The sequence below is a fragment of the Colias philodice genome, chromosome 1, assembly GCF_061535455.1.
Source record: "Colias philodice isolate Cphi_HAF_F1 chromosome 1, ilColPhil1 Martin Lab GWU primary, whole genome shotgun sequence".
NCBI lineage: Eukaryota > Metazoa > Arthropoda > Insecta > Lepidoptera > Pieridae > Colias > Colias philodice.
In genome coordinates, this window is record NC_143086.1 from 14149782 (window position 1) to 14175071 (window position 25290).

General features: G+C 34.4%; 1 protein-coding gene across 1 annotated transcript; it reads right to left on the reverse strand.

Annotated features, from left to right (window-relative positions):
• Positions 1–23430, reverse strand: LOC149491470 (uncharacterized). Its single transcript, XM_089697475.1, has 22 exons — positions 23329–23430; positions 20594–20779; positions 16845–17042; positions 16457–16469; positions 16112–16236; positions 13475–13658; positions 11868–11965; positions 11712–11797; positions 9207–9351; positions 7940–7999; positions 7500–7580; positions 5848–5964; positions 5516–5551; positions 4811–4861; positions 4319–4399; positions 3632–3913; positions 3359–3469; positions 3044–3196; positions 2133–2281; positions 786–947; positions 324–411; positions 1–192 (listed from the first exon to the last, which is right to left on the reverse strand). The coding sequence occupies exons 1-22, from the start codon at positions 23332–23334 to the stop codon at positions 1–3; spliced, it is 2604 nt and encodes an 867-aa protein (XP_089553601.1). The 5' UTR covers positions 23335–23430.
• Between the last annotated feature and the right edge of the window lie 1860 nt (positions 23431–25290).

A 25290-nucleotide genomic window follows, 5' to 3' on the forward strand; every position in this document is an offset into this window, starting at 1 on the left:
TCACGGGTTATCAAAGAACGCCCTACACGCGCACTCCTGCTGCTCCCCGCCCCCCTCCCCGTCCCCGTCCCCGGTGCTGGACGCGGTGCGCCGCAGCGTCTGCACCTGCGTCTGCAGCCCGAGGATCCGCAGCTGCGCCTGCTCGAAGTTCTCGTTCAAGCGCTTGATCTGGCACTGCATGCGGCTTTGCACCTGGTTGGGGTGGATTAGTATTGGGGAAATTGGTAAATTTGTATGCAGCGTTAAAAATTCGAGTGTACCGTTGACTAAAAGAAAATTAAGGAAAAGAATGGCAAAGTGTTGTGATGGTAGGGTAATATTACCTCTTCCCGATCCTTCTCAGCGTTCTTAACTTGCGCACGAGTGGACGCCAGCTGCCTCTCCAGCTCAGCAACAGTCGTTTGCATACACCTTTAAAAAACAACATTAGTTAAATATTGCTTAATTATTAATTATATTACAGAGCTCGAATTTTTTATTGGTTCCTTTTTAAGGTGTATTTTTTCTACTATATTTATGTAGGATCGGGGCCAAATGGAAAACACTTTGAACTTCTTGAGATTTATTTTCAGACCACAATCTTAATTTTTAGAAATATCTTTAACAGAGAAACAGCCGTCTTCACCCACGATACCAATGATTCACTCATTGATTCACTCATAGTAGTCATAGTCTATCGTTTTTCCATTCTAATCATCGTTCAGAAACTAATATTACACACGTTCAGAAACATCAATTAATCATTCATTTTATCTTATCATCCCACATTAATGTTCCCCACTCACTTGCGGATCGTGTCGGTGCGCTCGTTGGCCCGCTGCAGCGCGCGCGCCGCTTCGTCCCGCGCGCGATCCAGCTCGCCGCCGAGCTGTGCGCACTCGTGCATCTTCTCCTGCAGCCGCTTCTCGTTCGCGAGCACGCACTCCTCCATGCGTATCACGTTCGACCTGCGACGTGACACGGTATTGATGTGTGCATATTTAATTTCAGTGTAAATTACTTACACATAAAAAGTAGTAGTTGTTTGCAAAATTATCCACACTCATCAACGAGCTGGTGAGCCACATAATGGCAAACAAACATTACCGACCATTAATATTTGCAGAAGCTATGCCTCTGCAAATGGACTGCATGACTTGAATGATAAGAAATTAATAAGGCACTGATAAAGATAATAATAAAAAACCGAAGAAAATATATGGGCCTCTGGCCACTCTCTACTCATCATACGAATCACAATGCTAATACTAATAATTTTGCTAGGATCGACTTCTGGAAGAAAACTCAATCACAGTACTCAAGCGTCTGACACTCCACCCTGTGAACCTTATTCGACGAATGGATCTTGAAATTTCATTTCAAAGCATTCACACAACACACAACTAAATAACCCGATTCCTTTACGAAACTGCCTTCTATCCCTAAAAAATCTATTTTATTATTATGAACTATGCAGATAGTTTTGCGTAAAATATCCAGGAATATATTATTACAATTAATTATAGTCAAAAGTCCTGCATACTCATATAACAATTTCTATGACACAATCGTATTACTCTGTATGAAAACTTACCTGTAGAATTACTATAACATTAAATTACATACAATTCACTGTACGCTGTCCCCTAAAGTTTAGAGAAGTTTCCACATCTTCGCCTAACCATATTATGGGAACTATACAACTGTCAGTAACATTAACTATATGTCCAAGTTGAATTTACGCATATCCAAGCAGATGGCAATCTGGATAATTTCAAACTTAAACAATCTTTCTACTATACCTGTGATGTTGGAAAATGTTAAGATATTACCTATTAATTATTAGCTAAAAGGTTTCTGATAACACATTTAACACTATTTCAACCGAACTTTAAAACGAATGAGGTTAATTTTTCAAACTGTTGCCCTATTTTTTCTAAGTCAGCTTTCTTTAAAACAAAAGGAAGTACATTTTCAAAAGTGTCTCCTTGAAATTCTAACTTAGCTTCGACATCACTTACTTCAGTCTCTCTATTTCATTCTTGATTCGCATATTACCTCTTGAGTATGAAATTCTCTCGTCAGTTGGCAAAACCTAAGAGGTTTCATATCCAAACTGCCCAGAAATTGTAACCTATCTTTTTTTAACTTACTTGAGTCTCTCAATTTCACTCTTGAGCGTCATATTATTCTCCGTCAGTTGTGCTATCCTCTGCTGCAGCAGCGCCATCTGTTTCTCATCTCCTCCCCTCTCTGGAGGCTTTTCTGGCGGTTTCAAACTGTTGTGCAAGAGCACGTGAACCTGAACCAAGAAAATCTCTTATAGGTAAAATTTGATGATTTACCTAAACCAAGAAAACAATTCGCGTAGATTCGTATTAAGAAATTACTGATACAAACCGTACGGATCAAAAGAAAAATAATTATTGATTGTAATTATAATATAAAACTTTTTTTAATATCACAAAGGGTATGGAAAAAATTTAAATATTAATCCGTGTACATGTTTATAAATCAATACAAAATATAATTAATATTTCAATTTAATAGAGAACCAGAGGAAAATGATTAAATTCTGTGTGTGTGAAAAAAGATTAAATTCTGTGGCTCACAGTAGCCAAATGAATAAAGAAATATTTTTCACGCGTCAATATCGGAATGACTGATACGTTTTCAGGCATTTTTTAATGGAATATAAAAAGTGTATTTTATAAAAGAACATAAATGTTAAAATGACAATTTATTACACCAGTGATTGATTGAATGGAAGTGTTTATAAAAAGAAATAATTAAGTGTAGATAGAGTTTATGATTCAAAATTAATTAAGACGTAAGAAGGTTAATAAATGAAATTTTTATTGTATCCTATTATGAATCATTCATAATCCAATAGAATAATTATCGAAAATTTACTCAAATTCGAGTGATTTTCGAGAGTAACATAAAATGATTAACATAACAAACATAACGAAATATTAGTACCACACTTAAATCTAGAATACCTCTAATACCTATAAAGATCCCTAATAATTCTTAACCACATAAAAAATCAAATACTCCAAACCTTCTCCCTTGCTGAATTCAATTCCCTAGCCAATTGTTCTGCATTGTGTTCAGCTATCGCCTGTGACTGTTGCGCGTCCTTCAGTTTCATCTGAGTCGCCTTCAAGAGATCCGGTATGGGAGCTAACTCTTGCAGTTTTTCTTGGAACTTCAACTACACCAAAATGATAATAGTTTTTTTTTTTGTCACTATTTCCACAAAAATACAGTACAAAAATAACATTTTGAAGTATTTAAGTTTTATAAAAAAATATTTCTTAAAAGATTTAAATGCAATTTTAATCATAATTATTATAATCTTTTTTCTCGAGTTTACCTTCACTTTCTGTATTTCCAAATTGATCTGTTCGCTGATTCTAGAGTTGTCCATGTCCATCATGTCCATTTGACGCCGTTGTTCCTCTACTAATTGTTGCGCTTGGAGGTACTATTGGAAAAGAATAATAATCAACCATTGTATTCATAAACTTGTCAGCCTTTTAACACTTTCTTCTCCTGCACCAAAATTGTTATAACCCTCAGAAACCTTAGCATCGTACACCTTTGTTATGAACTAATTTCAAAAAGTATATAGTATAAATTCTCTTACCTTAACCCTATAATCTTGCAGCTGATCATTCTGTTCCTTCATCAACAGTCTCAGTTCATCGATTTCCTCTCTCGCCTCCCTATAACACTGCTTCAGAGCCCTAACATTGACCTCTTGTTCAAACGCCTGTTCCTTTGTCCCCATCATCATGTTTGTTTGTGTTGTCAAACCTTCGAACTTCATTTCTAGTTCCCTAAGCCTGTTTTGCACTTCACGGTGTTGGCATCTCTCTTTTTCTAACTCTTCCTTCTTCTTCAGTAACTCCGCTCTTAGCATTGCGCACTTTTGGATAAAGTGGTGTTAGTTTATGTTTCAAACCTAAGGTCAATAATCCCTTTACTCTTACATTGAGCATAATTATTCAATTTTGTATTTATTTATATACCAAAATCAAGAAAATAAATACGTAATCAACTATCAATGAGAAATCAGAAATTAGGAATCACTTTATCATAAAATATATCACAATTTTATCGGCAATTTGTATCGGCAGAAAATAGCCAATTTCCTTTTCAGCTTTTGAAAAATCATTTTCGTACGCCTGAGGATATGAACGTTAAATCCAGGCAGACGGTTAAATAATATTCTATTTTTGAATTATTCATTCATATAGTGAATCTTTTAACTAAAAATATCCATCTTATCAAAGCATGGTTACAGTTAATCAATATAAAATGAATAATGCACCTCAGTCACTTTAGTTTTAAAGTTTTCTTCGGTCTGCCGAAGTTGGATGGTCAACTTTTGCACTTCCTTCTCGGCAGGCGTCTAGAAAATGTAAAAACGTTGCATCATTTATGTGAGTCAAGTTTTCGAGACAATCCGTGAAGTTATCTAGCTCAGTGCACAATGCCAATTTCTTACACGACCACTGAATAATATATTTCCGAATTCACGGCAAAAAATTTACCTAGATTAATGAGCGAAATAATGAATAAGGAAATTCATTAATAATAATGATGAAAAAAAATGTATAATTAGTGAACAAAGGTGTTTACAACTTGCACAACGGTTTAGAATTTGAGAAAAAACATAATTAGTGAAAATTTGCAAGTGGACTGTTTGCGTAAACATGTTTTGATATCGAAATCAACAATTAATGAGTTTGGTATATCAGAGTGAATTTTATTTAAATACCATAACAATGAATTACAAAATAATAAGCTTGCATATACTTACAGGTGGATGGTTGGGATTGCATGGTGCTGGACAAGGAGGGCATACTCCACACTAAAAATACATATAATTTTACTATTTAGCTTTATAAATTCGTTCTTAAATGTTATTGATCGGTTGGGCGCTTAGGAAGCATTAAAAACTCAATGGGACTGGACATCCTAATAATCCCATAGTTTTACTAATCAAAAACAACCCAACCAAAACCAATTCCTCAGATTATCCTACACTACAATGATTAGAAACGAATTCATCTATAGTAAGCCAAACAGAGAGCATCAAAGGGACGGATAACGTCACACACAAGTATGATGTACGAGACGTACGAGGATCACACGCGTGACGCGACGTTGCCGCACCGCGCGTTCACAAAATGGGATTCTTTGAGGCACATGTCACGCACAATAGTTCGTTTGGTACCGGTGAAGTAATGGAAAAACTGAATGTTAATTAAACGCTCGGATATTCTCCTTTAACAACCTCTTTATGCGAATTGACGTGTATTTAAAAGGGTAGCTTAACTGAATACGCGCTTAATTCGAAATCGTAATTCCGCTTAATTCGAGTGTTTATTGCGATACTGATATATCTTGGTAAGCCAATTAATTAATTTGGGGGCATCATTTTCATTGGGTGATTTATAGCCAATTAGTCCTTTGAGGTATTAATGGGTTTTATGAAATATATTGTATGAAATTATTAACTTACAGCTCTTGTCATCGGTGGAACTGGTGGGCCTCCGGGCTGTAGGCAAAGACATTATCAATAAAAAGAGGTGCTAAATATTTAGTCGGTACAAAAAAATCTGATATTCTCCTCTACAACATAAGTTTAGTTAATTATTCTATAGCCAATGGAAGAAAATAAGCCGAAAGAATACGAATTCATGGTAAACACCAGTAGAGCAACAACTGATCAACAATGTTGCTGGAAACAGTTGAGGTTAAAACACAAAAAAGAAAAAGCACCCTGTTTTTAAAAGTCGGTTGAAAATACAGTCTAATTACCAAACAAAAAACTCAAAAAGCACATCACATTACCGCCTGCTCAAAGCATGTGTTCGCGCCGCCGCCGCGGCACGCGCTGCCCGCCTTCACGCTATCCATCTCGGCACGGAGATTGCGAACCTCGTACTCTAGCACGCCAACTTCTTTATCCTTTATAAAGAGTATTGGTAACCATAAATGTTAATAACGATCTATTATAGTTATAGAATCTATGATATCTAACTATGAAATGGATTAAGCTTGCCTTTAATTTTTATTTGCGTTTGAGCGTAAGTATCTAATTTACCTTTCCATAAAAGAATTCTAACGTTCGAAATTACGTGGAAATTTCCGAAAATAATATAAACAAGAATTTCGCTACAGTAGGCTATAGCAATTTTCTTATTTTTATGTTAAGTATATGTTTCTTATTAGTGTAGGCGACATTTTTCGTGTATAATGAATAATCTGCCGGCTCAAATATGTTTATCATAAAATAATTTTAGAGAGAAATTTGTGACAAAGATAATAAAATAGCATTAAATTTTATGTATAAAATAGCTATTTTTAGATTAATAGATTTATGAGCTTCATCAATCAATCATGAAATGCATTATTTCATTACCAAAATGAGTGTAAAATAACACGCCGCTTTACGTACATCGTTAAATCATAGCAAACTTTAATTAAAATGCAATTCATCAATTTCGGTATAAATGTGTTATTTATTGGGCCAGAAGAGAACTTCATTTATACAACAGGATTTTAATTAAAACCTTGTCCGTGGCAAATATGAAAAATTTAAATTTTTAACATTATTTCTCTCCTTGAATATATTATAAGCACTATAAATTTTAATTACTGAACGAAATTTAGTGGTGAAATCTATTAATTTTATTAACTTTATGAACTACATAATAATTAAGTGATAACGTGCTTTAAATATAGACATCTATTTGCATATTATTTAGTAACAGCAATAGAATTGTCAATTTACTTCCAATATTAAACAATTTAAACATTCTAATTACATGCAGTGAACGTCCATCATTCTAATTTTACCTTATTTCACAAAAAAGGTATTCTATTCAATAGAAAACTCTAACCTAATTTACCATATTTATCTAAAGCTCCTTTAATTAACGTCTGATTTATATGTAAGTACATATTACGTTTGGTTACACTACTTTTTTACAAGTAAACAAAGACAGCCGAAACAATCTAGCAATTTGAAGATAATTCAAAACAAATCCTTTTATACAAAAAACTTAAAACACAGCATAAAGCAATGCTTTTATCGAATTCGTTTTATCCAGGCTATCCTATCACCTATATCTCTTATATAAGTATAAAATTCTCGTGTCACAATGTTAGTCTGCATACTCCTCCGAAACGGGTGGACCGATTCTCATGAAATTTTTTTTGCATATCGGGTAAGTCTGAGAATAGGAGAACATCTATTTTTCATATGTACCACGGGCGAAGCTGGGGCGGACCGCTAGTTTTAATATAATAATAATAAATACAAAAGTAGCCAGAAAATATTATCATCTCTATAAAAATGCTTCCCTATTTCCCTTGGTCATGTCATCATGCGCAAACGGTTTAACCGATTTCGATAATTCTTCAATTTTCAATTTAAAATGTTAATTAAAACTAACAAATTAAGATATACATATATTCTTTTATAAATTCCAATTACTTACAATATCAGCTGTGTACGTCTTGTAATACTGAAGTTGTGAAATAAGCTCTTGAGGATTTTTTACGCAAACTATTTCTTCGTCCTTAAACAATAATTAGTTTGAACAATTAAAATTCAGAAAAAGTAAATGTTAAACAACAAAATAATTTAAAATAGCACGTAATAAGATAGCGATAAAAATAATGAACAACTTTTTCAATTAAATGTAAAACAAAATGTTAATCTATCAATATTTATTAACAACTAGATGAAACAAGAATATCTATTTCGCAAATCCAACAGAACTTTCATCTTATTTTCTTGTGACTTAAAGGGCTTCTAACATCTTTAATAACGTACAAAAACTTGGGAATTTGAGAGATAAATATAAGAAGGAAATTAGTGACGATATTAATTTCGTAAACTTATACAAAATAACTTTTTAAAGTATAAACTGTTTACTTTATTACAATCATCTAATTTGTGTGGTTGGTTATCTTGGCTCATCGCAGTGGCATCGCCCTGAAATGAAAAATTTATTTGATATTTGAAACACTAATATTATAGAAAATACGAAATATAAATCTGTCTGCTTCTGATTAGTGGTGTGCATTGCTTTTCAGGAGATAAATCTTTTCAAAACCTTTTGAACATTTTGAAGCATTTTACGTTTCATTTGAAGGAAAATATTAAGAAATGTTTAAAACTAAATGCTATATTGAGAAGAATATATTATGTAGTACACTTTCTCACAAGTAAACTAACGTGGTCAAGCGCTTCCCTAAAGACTAATTTTATAATTATTCTCAATTCAAGAAAACAATTTAGGCGAATGTCTTATCAATTATGTATCTATTGTGTGACTATAAATTAAAGTTTTGTTAAAATTTTCTTCTAAGATAGAAATAATTGGAAAGTTCTATTCAAATATCTATTATGAAAGTTATAATAGATATCTTATTCTAATCAAGTTCAATAAAGCAACTCGACGTCCATCTGTTCATCACATTTAAATTCTGTCACATAGCATTATATGACAAATTAACTACGACCTATTTGTAAACTTTTGTAGGGTAGTAAAAAATACACATCAATTGTAAAGCAAGTGACGCTACATTCGACGGCATGTATAATAATAATATTTGCTGAAACCGTGACGCTTGAATTATGCTCCTAATACTTTTTACTACAAACAATTTTCTTTCCCTGACACCATTCTATTACGATCATAGTATGATACATTATGGTAGGTAGAGTCCTTAACGTAGTAAGCAAATAAATAAAAGTCACGTAGCCGTAAACAACGTCACGGTTTTAGTCTAAATCTTCAATGTTTACGATTGCTCCAATGAGACTTCTGTGGCGTGTCACGTGTTGAGATTTCAGCTTTCTTTCTTCGGATACTTAGGCTTTAAACTTTTGTGAAATCGGGAAAAATGGCGTTTGTAAAAACGTGGCCAACTAGACTTGTGTAAGATTGTTAAAAATAAGTACGTCAATACGAAACGATAAATTTACTTGACGAAATGTTTCTTCAAGTTTTCTTGATACTTCAATGTCCATTAAGCAATTATTTATTAAAATACAGGTATAATTAAAATGTCTGTAGATAGCTAAGGAGTTAAAAGTTCTGGAGCAAACAATTTAGTTGAAGGAATAACTATTGAAGTTTTAGTTTAAAGTTTTAATTAATTCATTAGAATAACTTTCTTGGATCGCTGTTACGTACCTGAGGATTGTTTTTAGTGAGTTTTTCCTGCAAGCTAGTATTTTCATTATACAGTAATTTCAATTCTCCTTGCAAGCTTTTTATTTGCGCTCGACAATTTTCCAAATGTTGATCTTTTGTCATCAACTCCTTATATAGTATATATCTGTAAGGGAATTCTTACCTTGTTTTATCCATTTTTGGAATTTCCTTAAAATATTATCAAAAACATTTTTTGTTGTTGTCGCCGGACGGTTGGTGTTGAATTGACAAGAGTTGACAAGAACATTCTTATTATGAAAAATAAATGTCATGCAAAACAAAAGAAAAAATAAATAAAGGAGGTTTGTGTTGTTTATTCTGCATTGGTGTAGGAATAGGTGTTATGTAGATACTCATAGTGTGCGTCCACACTGAATGCGCGGTGGCGGCGGCCTAGGCGGGCGCGACGAGCGGGCGCTCGCGGTGGCCACACCGACGCGCGAGCTCAAGTAGCGGTTCGACGTTTTTCGGGTGTTGCAAACTTTGGACGATTTGCTATTTTTACTGGACAGTCCGATTTTGAGATGAGATCATTATAGAAGTTGTACACGAAATAAATAAAACAGAGGAATAACGGGTGAATCTTATATGAAGAATTGAGATTATACCCTACAAAATTACTGTGGTGTATATAAGTGTTTTAGATTGAATCGCACTTATAAATAAAGAAGTTTCACTTCAACAATTAAGTATTTACCGCTATTTTACGAAAAACAATAAAGGATATAATATAAGAAGTCGAGCGACAAGACCGAACTGGTTTGATACCCCCGCCGTCCGCGCATTGGGTCGCTTGCTGACTAGGCCCGTAGTGTGGCCAGAACGCGCGGATAGGAGAGTTTGAAAACTACGCGCGCTGGCTCGCTCATTACCGTCGCACTAGGCTTCCGCCATAGTCATTTCAATGTGGACGCAAAGGCGCGTTTCATACGTTTGATATTTCGCGCCCGCCGTCGCAACCGCGCTAGGCTCGCAGTGTGGACCTGCACTTAGGCAAAAGGTGGCAAAAGGCTCATGAGTTTAATTGTAAGTTCTAATAAATAGAAGTACAAACTACAAGAACTCTTTATCTCCTACATTTAAAGTAAACTTTATTATATACTAGAGGTCCGCCCCGGCTTCGCCCGTGATACATATTTCGCAATAAAAGGTAGCCTATGTCCTTTCTCGGGTATCAAAATATCTCCATATCAAATTTCATGCAAATTGGTTCAGTAGTTTAGGCGTGATTGAGTAACAGACAGACAGACAGAGTTACTTTCGCATTTATAATATTATAGTATGGATACATTAGCATACAAAATTTTTCATTGTACAGAAACCAGAATAATTGAAATATTCTTCACGACCTTTCAGAAATTGCGTTCAATAACCGAAGTCTAACTAATTATATACCTAATATTACAATTATTGTATGCAGATCCATAACGGTTTGTAAACATCGGCATATTTGTAACAGTAATGATTGCACCTTCGATTTCTTGTAATTATTACAATATGTAATTGTGTATATTATTAAAATAAATAAATAAAAATATGTAATTGTATAAGATGTGCTGTTATTATTGCGATTCTGTTGAATAGGTATTGAAATGAAAAATGTATGCTGTAAGATTTATAGGTATACTTAAATATTATGATCTGGTTAGCTTATCTGTCAGTTAAAATTGCAATTGATGTAAGAAAATGACATCAAAAAATGATCGGAGTTTTATGCGTTTGTGAATAAAAAATTGGGATTACGTTGTTTTCTTTCGTTTTTCTCTGTTTTATGTGTTTAATATAGTTACTTCCAAATTTCTAAATACCACATTAATTTGTTTCATTATACTATGAAATCAATTATTTACTAATAACATTTGTCTGATACAATTTGTCTTGACCTGAACCTCATACAATGAACAACAGCAATAATTGAAGCCGGTACAGTCGGGTACAAAAGGCAGACTATACAATACATGACTGTCAGGCATACATTCACGCACAGACGCGTCAATATAATCAATGTCGAACACAGCGCTGTCTATAACTGTACTCAACTCTATGGCGCTTTGTGTAACTTCCTTGTATTGCTATTAATTGATTAATATATTGAACCTGTTTTATAAGGTGTTTTAAGATTGTGATGTTTCCATAATACAAAAGTTAATCGCGATTAGCGAATGAAAATATGAAGATAATGATACCGTATTCAATATGGTATCATGAATTATCATACCGTGATTAGGGGACGTGGGATGTTTACAAGATAAAATATTCACCTTGAAAGTGTGTGAAACGTGTATTTTCCCTTTCTTTCTTTCCCGATACTCTTTTGAGTATATTCTTCAATAATTTAAAAGAACCTTCGTATAATTATTACACAAATTAGAACAGTTTACAACGGAAAACAATTTGAACAAATCAGAAAGAATACTGATCCATCCTCCTAAGCGATATCTCTTATCTCCAAGAAAAAAACAAATAGTGAAATACACTTCTAACCTTTTCACCTCTAAATCCGCATTATCAGCGACCAGTTTCTCTTGCATATCGTAACTTTCACTCAACTTGCGAGTCAGGTCAATTTCCTTAACAAAAACACAATTTTAATGGACCCTTTAATTGTAACTATTGTATTTTATAAACACATCGACATACGGATTTGCTTCGAGTCTGCCTTTCTATACCGAACGGATTAGCGCATCCCAAAACAACGGTTGGATGGTTCATTTTCATCTCGTGGTATACTGCCGGCTCTGAAAGACCAAACTTTATTGAGTCCAGATAATCCTAATAGTATAACTATTCTAAGCCCGAAACATTGTAAGGATGGAAGTAAATATGTTTTGAACAGACATAATATTATCAGTCTCAGCGAGATAACCGAAAAAAGAAAATAGTTTAGTTTTCTGGTAGGTTTTCTTCCTATAAAGTTTTCCTGGGATTTTAAATATGGGTGATTATGAAGTGCTCTTTTCTAATTTTCTCAAAATACCACCTAATAGTAGGGGAGCCCAGGATGCTAAATGTGGATTTACTCGAGCGTCACGGGAACCTATTAGAATTGGTAGATTAGACCATAGCGAGAAAAAAAGGTCCTATAATGTTTTCACTTTTAGCGGTGGGGAAGGGTTTTTTGATTTTTTTTAATTTAAAAAAGAAAAAAATTGGCTTGAAAATACTCAAGCGCGTTAGATATTGATATTTTGCATGCTCCAGGACGTCACTGAAAAAAAGTATACGTTAATCTGACGATTTAAGTGGCGATTTAATCGCTATGAAGAAAGGGTAAAAAATTAAAGTAATATTATTCGAGCGCGTCAGATTAATATATGGGGGGGTTAATTACAATATAAGAAGTCCCCATTTCGCTAATCTGACGATTCGAGCTCAACCTTAGGGAATTATGGATTATTCAAATTTTCCAGCGGGGCGCAAAATTTCCTGAGCGCACCCACCAACCATAACTGCTCATATTGACTAGAGGTACTAATGAATAGCTAAGGTACCGTCCCTTATAGTAATCTGACGCGCTCGAGTAAATCCCAAAATCCCCTCTTGGGCTCCCCTACTATAATTACCAATAAAAAAAAATTAAAAATTAGGTGGTTTTATTAAAATTATTACTTGATCATCATTATTTACCCATACGATGCTTGGCTTATGCACTTACGAATGCAAAAATGTCCGTAGCTTTCAGTTCGCTAAACACGGTACAAAATATACGTATCAAAACCTCATTCCAAGCATTCAATAACCGTTTAATATTTGGAACATTATTACAGACGTATTGCAATAGATGTTCCAGATAGTTTGACGGCTGATCGTGAAACTGCAGCATCCCACTTCACGAAATAGCTCATAACCGCAGTTACCAATTTGTAGCATTTCGGCTACAACTTAGATCTTATATAGACTTCTCGTCAAATTTGCTCGAATGATATTATAGTTGTCAACTTTGAAGACGACATTGGGGTCTCTTAATATTACGATAGTTTATATTATGTTGTTTAAACTGGAATAATAAGATACATAAGGATGCAAAAATATTTTTAAGTGCTTAACATACATAAGCTTATTTCTTTGTATACAAAATCTCTAAATCAAAATGATGCAGATTTGCTAATAGTTATTTTAGATAACATTTATTGAAATACTTTTTACTCTACATTTTGACGAAGCCTATTTCAAACATACTTTAGAATACAATAATTACTTCTTTCTCTTTTACTCTTCTACTTTCAAGTATAAACTTAATTAAATACCATAAGCACGCATTGGTATTTCATCAGGCATGCTCTCCTCCTTATTTTTCCTCATCTGAACCACCTCAGCACCAACCAGCTTCTGTATGTTCCTGGTGAGACGATCAAACCTCTCCATTTCACGGAGAAGCAGTTCGTTTCGTTCACCTAGCTCTTTCACTTCGGCTTCTGTTAGCGTTGATTTCTGGATACGAAATTTTATATTTTAACTGGCTGTTGTTGGCCCGCTAGAATCGGCTGGTTAAAGTAAGTATTTCTATAGCATAAACTGTTACTATAATACCAATAACCGTTACTACGATCACCTCCTTGGTATAGTGCTTAACAAATTAAGGGTGCTGGGTTCGAGTGAAACAGATGTATGCATAATGCATCTGCCCCATACCCCAATACGAAAAACGTGTCTTCGCTCATGGTACTTATGCTGAATCACTGCCAAATATCATCAATATTCGTTCAGTGGTTTTCGCGTGAAAAAGTAACAAACATACATCCATCATCAGAAAATTTTGCATTCACAATATTAGTAGGATTTTTTTTATGAACAGCAAGAAAATTGGAGACAGACAAAACACGAAACTTAAGTAATTATTTATTTATAACTACAGCCATTTTATCGTGAATTCCTAATAGAAATTATAGTTACTATGTTGAATTTAAATGAGTATAGTCCTTAATACTTTCGCGAAGAAATTGATTAGTTGATAACAATATAATTGTTTTGAATCACGAAAACTATAGCAATGATATAATTGAAGAGTTTATTATGTGAACAATTATATTTATAGCGTGATTCAGTACGAGGACGAATAAACACGAACCTACCAAATTATTATTTGTTTAAACAATAGATTATTATTTAATACCTATTTATGTATCTGATCAGTGTTAAATGGAGTTTAATGTCAATTTATTTTTATTTTCAAGTGATTTAAGTTTCTTTATATCTTTCTTTGTTTCAAATGCATAATAAATACATGTCATTCCTTATTGAAATATTTTACGCATCAAAATAAATAAATTTAAAAATCAATAAGTAGAGCATTTTATATTTTGCGAAAATGTAAAATGTCACATGCCCATAATAATGTAATACGGCAAAAAATGCTTTTGGCAAAAACTTCGTTATAACGTGACGCTTCACTGATTTCAAAGGTAATATAATTTCCACTCATCGGTATTTAAAATAAATTTTACACATTTTCGACATTTTTACCAACTTATAACCTTGCTCTTTTGATCGTAGATTAAATGTCAATTTCTAGCATTTTATCTATGACTAGCTGCTCCGCGGTTTCACCCGCGTGGCTCTACTCCTGTTCGTCTTAGCGTGATGATATATAGCCTATAACCTTCCTCGATAAATGGGCTATCTAACACCGAAAGAATTTTTCAAATCGGACCAGTAGTTCCCGAGATTAGCGCGTTCAAACAAACAAACAAACAAACAAACAAACTCTTCAGCTTTATAATATTAGTATAGATTTAAATTTAATTCCGAATCTAAACTAATAAGGCTGAAGAGTTTGTTTGCTTGTTTTTGGACGCGCTACTATCAGGAACCGGCCCGATTACCTAATCCATTTATCATTTATAATCATAACGGAGCACGCTAAGACCAATAGGAATTAGGAGCCGCAGGAGCGGAACAATGCAGGTAAAACCGCGGGGCACGACTAAATAAGTACAATGTAGGTACTAATGTATAAAAACGTTATAATACTGATTTAGGTACCAAACGTGCATCGTAGGGCACTCTGCATAGAAAATGTAAAACAATCTGTCGACGTATATTTCCCAAGAGCATACATTTCTCCATCCCTTACAAATAATAATATTTCTATAAAGTTTACTCCAATAACAATGTTCAGTAAACTTTTCTATACTACACATACATTTCATTTCAACGATCTTTACTAATAATATAAATGCGACAGTGTTTGTTTTTCATTCCTTCACGTCGCAATGTGTTTATAAAGTTGTGTCTGCAAATATTTAAGAGGCAAGAGAGTGACAAAGGCTACTTTTGACCGCGGTGAAACATCTCATTCCCATGAAAATGTCTTTGGTATACGCGAACAAAACCGCGGGCAAAAAGCTAATACTTGATACTCTACAAATCGTTTGTCGACCTTAACCTTAACACACACATTTGAAACATAATCAAACTCAAACATTTATTTGTTCAACTAGACTTCGTTTAGCGCTTTTGAATTGTTATAATACAGAAAAATATCTAATAATTTACCACCGGTTCTGAAAGCACTTCCTTTCGAAGCGGCAAGAAACTCCATAGTTACTCTTTTAAAACATAACAATGTAACATTATACATAATACCTATCCCCTTCAAAACTACGCAACGGATTTTGATTCAGTTTTTTTTAATAGATAGAGTGATTCAAGAGGAAGGTTTTAGTATATAATTTATTAGGTATTAGACAAAGCGGGCGAAGCCGCGGGCGGAAAGCTAGTTTTAAAATAACCAGTATCACTTGAACGAGCTACGTATCGTTACGTCATAGGTCCTACATCCGTACATAATTATTTTAAAAATTGCTAAACGTGTATACGTACATAATTAATGTTAACGTACATAATTTTAACAATTACTAAACGTGTACTAATGAACCGTAAACCTTTTGTATTTGCAGCAGCCGCGCCCTCGAGTCGCGTATTATCCTCGCGCTCTTGCGTGTGTTGTTGTGAATGTCGCGTATTTGCCTTGTTAGCGGATCATCCAGGTCCATGACAGACGGCGAGCCTGCAATTGTTTCCTTGTGTAGTTCATTCGAATGTGCATTCTATACAATTCTTTTAATAAACTTCTAAGTTTTAGGTGTAGTGTAGAGGTCTAAAGTTATTAGTTCACTGTCACATTTGTTTTTTTTTCCCTAAACGAATCAAAAGCAATGTGTTAAAAAATAAACTATAAAATTATATTTAAAAGCGTGTCCTAAATTAATAAGAAGATCGGTACTCACATGATCGAGACTTCTGAAAAACAAAATGCAATTTTTAATAACTTGTTTTTACTGAAAATAAATACTTCTAGGCAAAATTAATTAATCTTATTCAGTATTAAGTACTTCAATAACTCGGGGAAGCCCAAAACTTCTAAAAAGAATAAAACAATGAAAGTAGGCATAGCATTTCTACGTCTAATTTTTTTTTTTCGTTTTTTCTTATTTTATTACAAGCCATGTATCAACCCGTATGTATGGCGCTTCAAAAGTAATGCAATAACTAAATAAATTAAATAGTAAAAGCTAAATAACTAAATTTAAATAAAATAATTTTTTAATTCAGTAAAATATTGAATAAAATGAATTTTAATATTAATTTAAGTTTATTTCACCTGGTAACACTAACCTTAGACGCCACGCTTTTTCCCGCCCTGTCATTCCTCCACAGACCCTGTAAGCGTTGGCGCGCTTTTTCGTTTTCGCGCGTCTCATTTTCTTTTTCAGGGCTTGATGGTTCGCGCATTGTGAGCGAACTGTCAGAGCTTTTATCGTCACCCTGACCGGCTTTCTCTTCTAGGTGGACTTGCTCATCGCGTTTGCTGGGCTAAAATTATTTTCTATTTGTATAATTTGTATGAAAATTAGAATTGACATATTATTACATTGCCATGAATGAGATGCAATAATTAAAATATAAAATATTTGTACTGATTGACTTTCGAGAGTTTTATGAACCCTCTTGGAATATTTTGATATTTTAAAATTGTCGTTGTGTTGAATTTCAAAATTCATAATCCAACATTCAAAACCTAAATAATGTTGAAAAGTGAAAACCATACAAATAATCTGCATTTTGTCTATTTTGAATAAAACACACATATAGACATATAAAATATAGTGCAACATAATAATTTCATGTTGGAAATCTCATTTGCAATCAACACACGCTAGGTATATGGGCAATAAAATTATGTCATCCATGAAAGAAAATAAGTAATCTAGAAATATATAATATGTAGTTTGTTATTAAGTATCAAATTGTTTCATTACATACTCCTTCAAAATATCTTGAAAGTTATTTACTTATTCCCTACAGGGAGACTCAATAGCATGTGACACAAGAGAAAATTACTTTAAAATATTGGAATACATTTACGACACATACCTACTTATAAAATAGTGATTTAATTTAAAGCCTTGCTTATTAAAGCAACCCTTCACAGACATTCGCACATTAATTATCTTTACTAATCCATACTAATATTATAAATGCGAAAGTAACTCTGTCTGCCTGTCTGTTACTCAATCACTCCTTAACTTTTGAACCAATTTGCATGAAATTTGGTATAGAGATATTTTGATACCCGAGAAAGGACATAGGACAGGTCACAGGTTTTATCCCGGAAATCCTACTGGAACGGGTTTTTCTTTGAAAACGCGGGCGAAGTCGCGGGCGGAAAGCTAGTATAATATAAAGCTGAAGAGTTTGTTTGTTTGTTAGAGCGTTTGTCTCAGTAACTACTGAACTGGATATGTATGTACATGCTCCCTGAATTCTATATGCTGTATAATGTACCAAGAGACTGAATAATTTACATTGGTACTCAAATAGATGGCGTTGAGTATTCTCAAATCACACTATAAGGTAAAACGTGTTAAACCTTACAAAATAATTTGCATCAGGCATATAGAGATGGCGCTGAGTCCTTGTTAATCACGCAATAGTTTCAATTACCTTTGGACACTACAATGTATATATCCTTTTTTTTTTTTTTTTTTTTTATAGTGGGGAAATCTTCTTAGATACCCCCGGCTCCCGGGGATGGAGCCGTGGTTATGTCGGATTTTTACCGACTAAAACCCCACTCTGTTCCATCGCGCTGCTTTGGACGGAACTGCGGGAACGGTTAAGACTCTACCGCGTGTCCCGCCCAGCAGATGCCCGTTTCCAGGCCCACCACTAGAACCCCCCTCGCTGGCGGCTGCTGGAACGAAGGCTTACGCCACCAACGCGCAGACAATGGATCTTTCCCCGCTCCATCATCCGCGTTCCCCCGAACCCCCGACCCCATCACCGTCCGGCCGGAGGGTGCACGCTGGAAGGTCCTCCGATGTGTGAAATACACGTCGGGGGACCCTCCGGCGCACTTTTATAGAGATTACCTCGCAGCCCCCACCTCACCAGAGGTGGCGGCCCTCGGTCCGGCCCCACGGACCGGATTACGAGTTGGCAGACGGCCGTTTTACAGCGGCCGCCGCCCCACACCTCTCTGCAGGAGTCTCCGCGCGTCATCACAATGACGCGTCGGGATCCCGCCCTCCGCTGCACGGCGTGGCTTGCTAAACCAGCGAGCCCGCCGCGCCGCGACCTCTGGCCGCCATCCACCGCCGCATAAAAGCCGGCTCTTCTCTGGCCCTCAAACAGGACCTCTGACGTCGGGTCAGTCGAGGCTTTCCAACCCCAACTGCCGTCCAGCGCCACCCTTGCCTAGTGGACACGGGGTCCGCCAAGCCACGACCTCTGGCCGCCATCCCACGCCGCACACAGCGGCCGCTGGGCCACACCTAGCCCTGGCCGTCGGGCCGGTCGAATCTCCCCGACTCAAAACCAGCCGTTCAGCCCCTCGCTGGTCCAATTTCGCTTCACTCAGAGGGCCATAACTCTGAGCTACTGAGCCCCTCCGCCGCGACAAGGCCTGGACCGTTGGGGGGACAATGTATATATCCTGATGAAAAACCTTGCGTAATATTTGGGGTTATAGAACAGAGTATACGCTTCAAGTACAGACTCAATATAATAATATTATTGAGGACTTGTAAATATTATACATTACATAGAGAGTGTAGAGATAGCGCCACAGCGGATATTATGTATCGGAAATCGCGCTGAAGAAATTTTTTCTGAAAAATACACCTTGCTCAACGTAAAGTTCGCTCTACACCGTTATCCCGAGTGTAGCAAACTTAATAAGTATAGTCATTCGTCAGCACTTTGAATTTTTGTAGAACTTGTACAGCTTCCTGTACGGTTCAAAAAGAAGATCTCATGAAGAGTTTAACATTAACACTAACCGTCTTATTACAAAACACGGACTAACTAGAAACCGGCTCTAAAACGTACTAAAACCACGGTCTTAGTAAGTTTAATAATTATTAAACACTAGTAGTCCGCCCCGGCTTCGCCCGTGGTACATATTTCGCAATAAAAGGTAGCCTATGTCCTTTCTCGGGTATCAAAATATCTCCATACCAAATTTCATGCAAATTGGTTCAGTAGTTTAGGCGTGATTGAGTAACAGACAGACAGACAGAGTTACTTTCGCATTTATAATATTAAGTATGGATTTTAAGTGTTAATCCATGCAAAAGAACAATAGATAAGGACAAGTTTATTTAAATTTTGCAGCCATGAAAATATAGTAGTACATGAAATTTGTTCTTTCAATTTATCGCCTCTATAACTAAGACGCCTGAGTGAATTTTATATACCTACATTAATAATTAGCCTCTGTAATTGAGATAACATCATTTTGTTTTTTACTTGTAAATCTACCCGAAAAATTCCGCACTCAACTTATTTTGAGCATCCATGACCTTCTGCCTTTGTTTTGCTTATGGAAAAACACCGAAACGAAGGCATATGGAAGACACAATAATGGAAACTTCCCAAATAAACTGTAATTTGTCAGGTTTCTATAGATACCTAATCGATACATTCAAATTATATTTTCGAATTGTTCCTAAAAATAAGCATAATTATTAATGTTGAATACATTCATTATCTTTTAATTTAAAAGTCATGTTTAATGTTTACCCAACACACTATTTTATGTAGTAAGTAGTAACTGCTCCATCTATAATTGAAATAACTCCGTTATACTAACGTCTATGTCCAGTCTTAGTTCCCTAACTGTCTTTGTAAATTTAATCTTATACGATTCAGTGGTTTAGGTGTGAAGAAGTAGCAGTCAGACCTATACTTTCGCATCAAATACATCGCAAATTCTTTTTTTTTATTCGTTTTTTATTGCTCGTCCCTTTATAAAGAAAATGTATCACACTACCTGCATAAAACGAAACTATGTATAATATCATCTATTTATTGTTGTAATAAGAACTTGTACATTGTACAAAGTAACAAAGGAAAACTTGTACCAAATTAGATTCGGACGCAGAGCAACCGTCTCTGGGTGTTTTTTCGGTGTTGTGGCCACTGGAACGGTCCTTTTTATTACCCCAAAGTTTTGGCAAGACTTGAAACTCTGGACTGCTTATAGTTTGATCCAGCGAACCACAGACTTGGGGCGTTCCACGGCTTGAGCGAACTTTATGTTTTGAAGACTGAAATAATTTAACGGGACATTATTGAAATACGATTAATAAGACATATTGTATGTTGTGCTAAATGTTTGAGCCAACTAGATTTAACTATCATCGTTTAACTTATGAATTAGTCATTCATAAGTTAAACAATATATACAATACATAAGACAATTTTCCACATTTCTTTTTGGAAAAAACTTTTAATATTATTCTAAGAGTAAGTTTCAAATTTTGCATTCTAAATGGGTAATGAAAAAAAATAATTATCTATTATTTCCACATTAAAAAAGTATGATAACTACAGACTATTAAGTATATCATTTTAAACAGCATCTTGACTTAAACTAAATATTTTATGCCTTTTACTTTGCATAACTTTAAAATTCAATAAATTTTCCAATGCTTTCTACATTTAATATAAACATAATGCTGATAGATTTCTATAAATAAACAGGAATGGCTTCTATATTTATACTCTGTTTTGCTTTCTCGCCTTCAAATCAACTTTCTCTCAATTAAAATAGGTTCAGGCGTTCTCTTGGTATATTGCTATAATTTAGCCTGTGTACTGTGTAGTGTGTACCAATCCTGTACTTACTACGAAATTAAAAAAAACTATCTGTCCCGGCAAACGTTGTTCTGCCTTACTCTTATCACTTAGGTATGAAAAATAGATGTCGTCCGATTCTCATAGATTCATAATAAATTTATTAAAAATATATATTTGTCTGTATGTCCATTGTCCTTTATTGAATGGCAAACTATGTATTTGATCATGTAATGATATACAGAAAATTGTTAATGTTATTTTTTTGTATTATTATTATTTTGTAGTTACGTTGTGTACCTTATAGCTGACTATACTCTGTCCATTATATTATTTGCTTTTTGACAGCTTCACGCCTATGTAGGATTGTATTGTCTATGTTAAAATGTCATACAAATAATTATCGTACTTCATGGACAGGTCCCGCCCACTTAGTGATGCCTACACAGAATTATTCAATGATGGGTCGATAGATTAAAATAATCGATAGAAATACTCTGTAAAATATATCCGATACAGAAAAACTCTTCTATTATGTTATATAATTTATTACAGCCAAATTGTAAGATAGAAACCAATAAATAATAAAATATTAGTTTAGTTTAGTTTTAAGTTTTAACATACAATGCATAGATATGTGGTCTTATTATTACATATCTTATTAGTACGTTTACGTTGTAATTATTATTTACGTACCTAATTCGATTTATGATAGTATTTTGAATTTATAATTGTAATGGTATCACAATCGATAATCTTTTGAACATCACTTCTGGTATCATCCGTCGAGCTGTCAAAAAGCAATTCTTATTGCATCTACAGACGCTCCGATTTGGTTGGTGCCAACCATATCGGAACCGACAAGGCAACCATTCCAACATTGCTACAGATTGTCCGACGGTTGGCCTTCCAGCTGTCAGTTGACCATAGTACGAAGAGAATGGGCTAAATTCTACTATAGAAATAGAGAAAATTACAGTCATATGCGGCTCTTACAACTTATTTTTTAAGGTTTTTAATGTAGCCGCACTGTCAATTTTTTTTAATACTTCTTACATAATAAAATACGCTTGATTTCTGGCATCTCTATTTGCGTAATCTTTGTTACTTAAGTCCCACAAACAAGGAAAGTCTTTATATAGTTCCAGCAATTTTATTAATATGTCACGTTCGGTGACCGTAACTCCCTCGGCGTTCATGTTGACGTCCTACACCGGCGGCGTTGCGAATGTGAATGAGCCAATTACCTATATTAATTACTCTATGGAATGAGCCGATTTGGTCGGAACAAAGCTTCCAGACGTTCCAATTTGGTTGGATCGGATAGGAAGTTGGTTTGGTCGGTATCGCCGGCGCATCCGACCACGTCAAACCAATATTAATAATAATTATGTCGGACCGACCGCTCTCTACACTTTCCGATTTGGTCGTGGTCGGATGGTTGGCACCAACCAAATCGGAGCGTCTGTAGATGCTTTTATAGTGGACAGACTATAATCTTGCGTAACTACCTACATGACACATTTGAATACACACCATATTATAACTTTCTCTTATCATAAGTATAATTAATTACAATAGGAAAACCCCCTGGAAATGTATTTGTTGACACTTGGCACAAAACTTAGCAAATTGAGTATTAATGGTGCTGTTATGAGGGTAAAAACGTCGATCTTCATTGCCAAACCATTTGAAAATAATAAAAATATCATGTGTTTTCATTGCATAATCAAAATACAATGAAGGAAATTTTGATTGAGAAATTTTGTTGTATGACACAAATAATTCTGCAATTTAATTCAAACTATCAAAATGGTTTTTAAGCTTTATTCATATAACGGTTAAGAACATCTTTTATCGTTAGAAACATGTTAGAAAAGCCTGTGGTAAATTCTATATCTAATGGAAACATATAATTACTGACTATTATTATTTCCTACTGAATACCAAACAATTTTGGGAATTAATAATTCGTAGTCTCTTTATTTACTGAGTCATTTATAAAATTCAAGGATTTTACCTTCATAGCACAATTATAATCCCATAAACAAAGTTCACAAACAGAAAATATCACCAAATATTTATAAAAAACTCAATTTGACATTAGTTTATGTAGAGAGACGTTGGTAGAGACAGTAGACAATAATATTTTTTTTAATAACAGTGACGGCCAGTTTCTCTATATAACATAGACTATTTGAAGAAATAAAGTAATTGAATTGAATTAAAAAAAGAAAGAGCGTAGGTACGTGCCGAGCACACTTGTCAGAAGTGAAACTTCTTTGGCAAGATTCGAAGCTACCAAAATCGTCGCTTTATTCCATAACGTGACGGTATTGCCATGACATGGAAATTTTACGCGCCTAAAGAAGTTTCACCTCAAAAATACATATTTACTTCGGCTGTACGTATACAATATATTTTGTTATACATAAAATTATCTTTCCGCAATGACTAACAAAAACGTTTAAAGGTTTAAAAACATAATCATTTAAAACATCACACATCATGACATCTACAAAGTTGTTGTAACATCATTACCAACCAAGTTACCAACCTTTGTAATTTGTATTTACTACAAAAGTCATTTTATTAGATACAAGTTCATTTTTAAACGTGCGTCATAACTACCACAATGTGTAATGTATGAAAATCGAATTTTTCCATAGAATTAACAGAATAACCATTACATACTTATACTTATAACTACTGTAACTACTTTTACCGTTAGATTTATATTTATTTTTTAACAAAAAGAAACTAAGAACCACCTTCAAAATTATAACAGTAAGTATACTGAACAAAATTTAAATGAGACCACATGGCAGGCACCAACTTTCAAAAATAAAAAAAAAATTCATTATAAGTAATCGATTCACCCAAGCGAGTGTTCTGAGGTAACAAACCAGAAAAATACAATCGAATTGAGAACTTTTTTTTAATCGGTTGAAAATCATGCTCTCCAGTCACTAAATTTCAAACATGGGAACACATCTGAAAGTCGAAGCCACAATCCTTTGTATAAAATATTCATTATCACGTCCTCTTCATAAATAATCAACCAATTTTCGAATGTAATGTGCATTTAATTTAAAATATCTACCGCAGTGCGACGACATGAATAATTATTCTTCTCTATTACTGATCATTGGATCACCTAATATTATTATGTGATTGCAAAAGGTGCATTGGGGAAAATCCGGCCACGGGATAAATAGATTATGTATGCTAATACATAATATCAAACCTATATATCTTCATGCAATTCCTTTACCATATGTTCTTACAATAAAGCGATGCTCTTAAGTGGTTAAATTACCCCTCATCTGAAATTCTCCAAATGCACTACAGTTATTGTGCAGTTGTAAGTGTAATTGGTGTTATTACATGTTGTTTCCATAACATCGTTTTTAATGGGAAACTAGTTGAAAATTACGTAAAATATTAGCATTATAGTTTGTCCAGTTGTCCACAATAAAATAATAATTTTATTGTGTACAAACTATAATGCTATCTATCATGCAGGAAAGATGATACAAACACTGATGTTTAAAGTGGAGAAAAGATTATTATTAGGCAGGCAAAAGCATTGTTCATTTTGGAGTTGAATGAAAATATCGTTTATAATCACTTTTAAAGAATGAAGCTGTATGTTGAACAGGACGTTTCGTAGGATTTGTAGTAGGTATATTTCTAACTAGCTTTCCGCCCGCGGCCTCGCCCGCGTTTTCAAAGAAAAACCCGTTCCCGTAGGATTTCGGGGATAAAACCTATCCTATGTCCTTTCTCGGGTATCAAAATATCTCCATACCAAATTTCATGCAAATTGGTTCAGTGGTTTAGGCGTGATTGAGTAACAGACAGACAGACAGAGTTACTTTCGCATTTATAATATTAGTTTGGATTAATAAATAAAGTTACTCATTAATTTTATAGTATTATTTTATATAGAGTTTAATGATGGTTTATAAAACGTATGTTC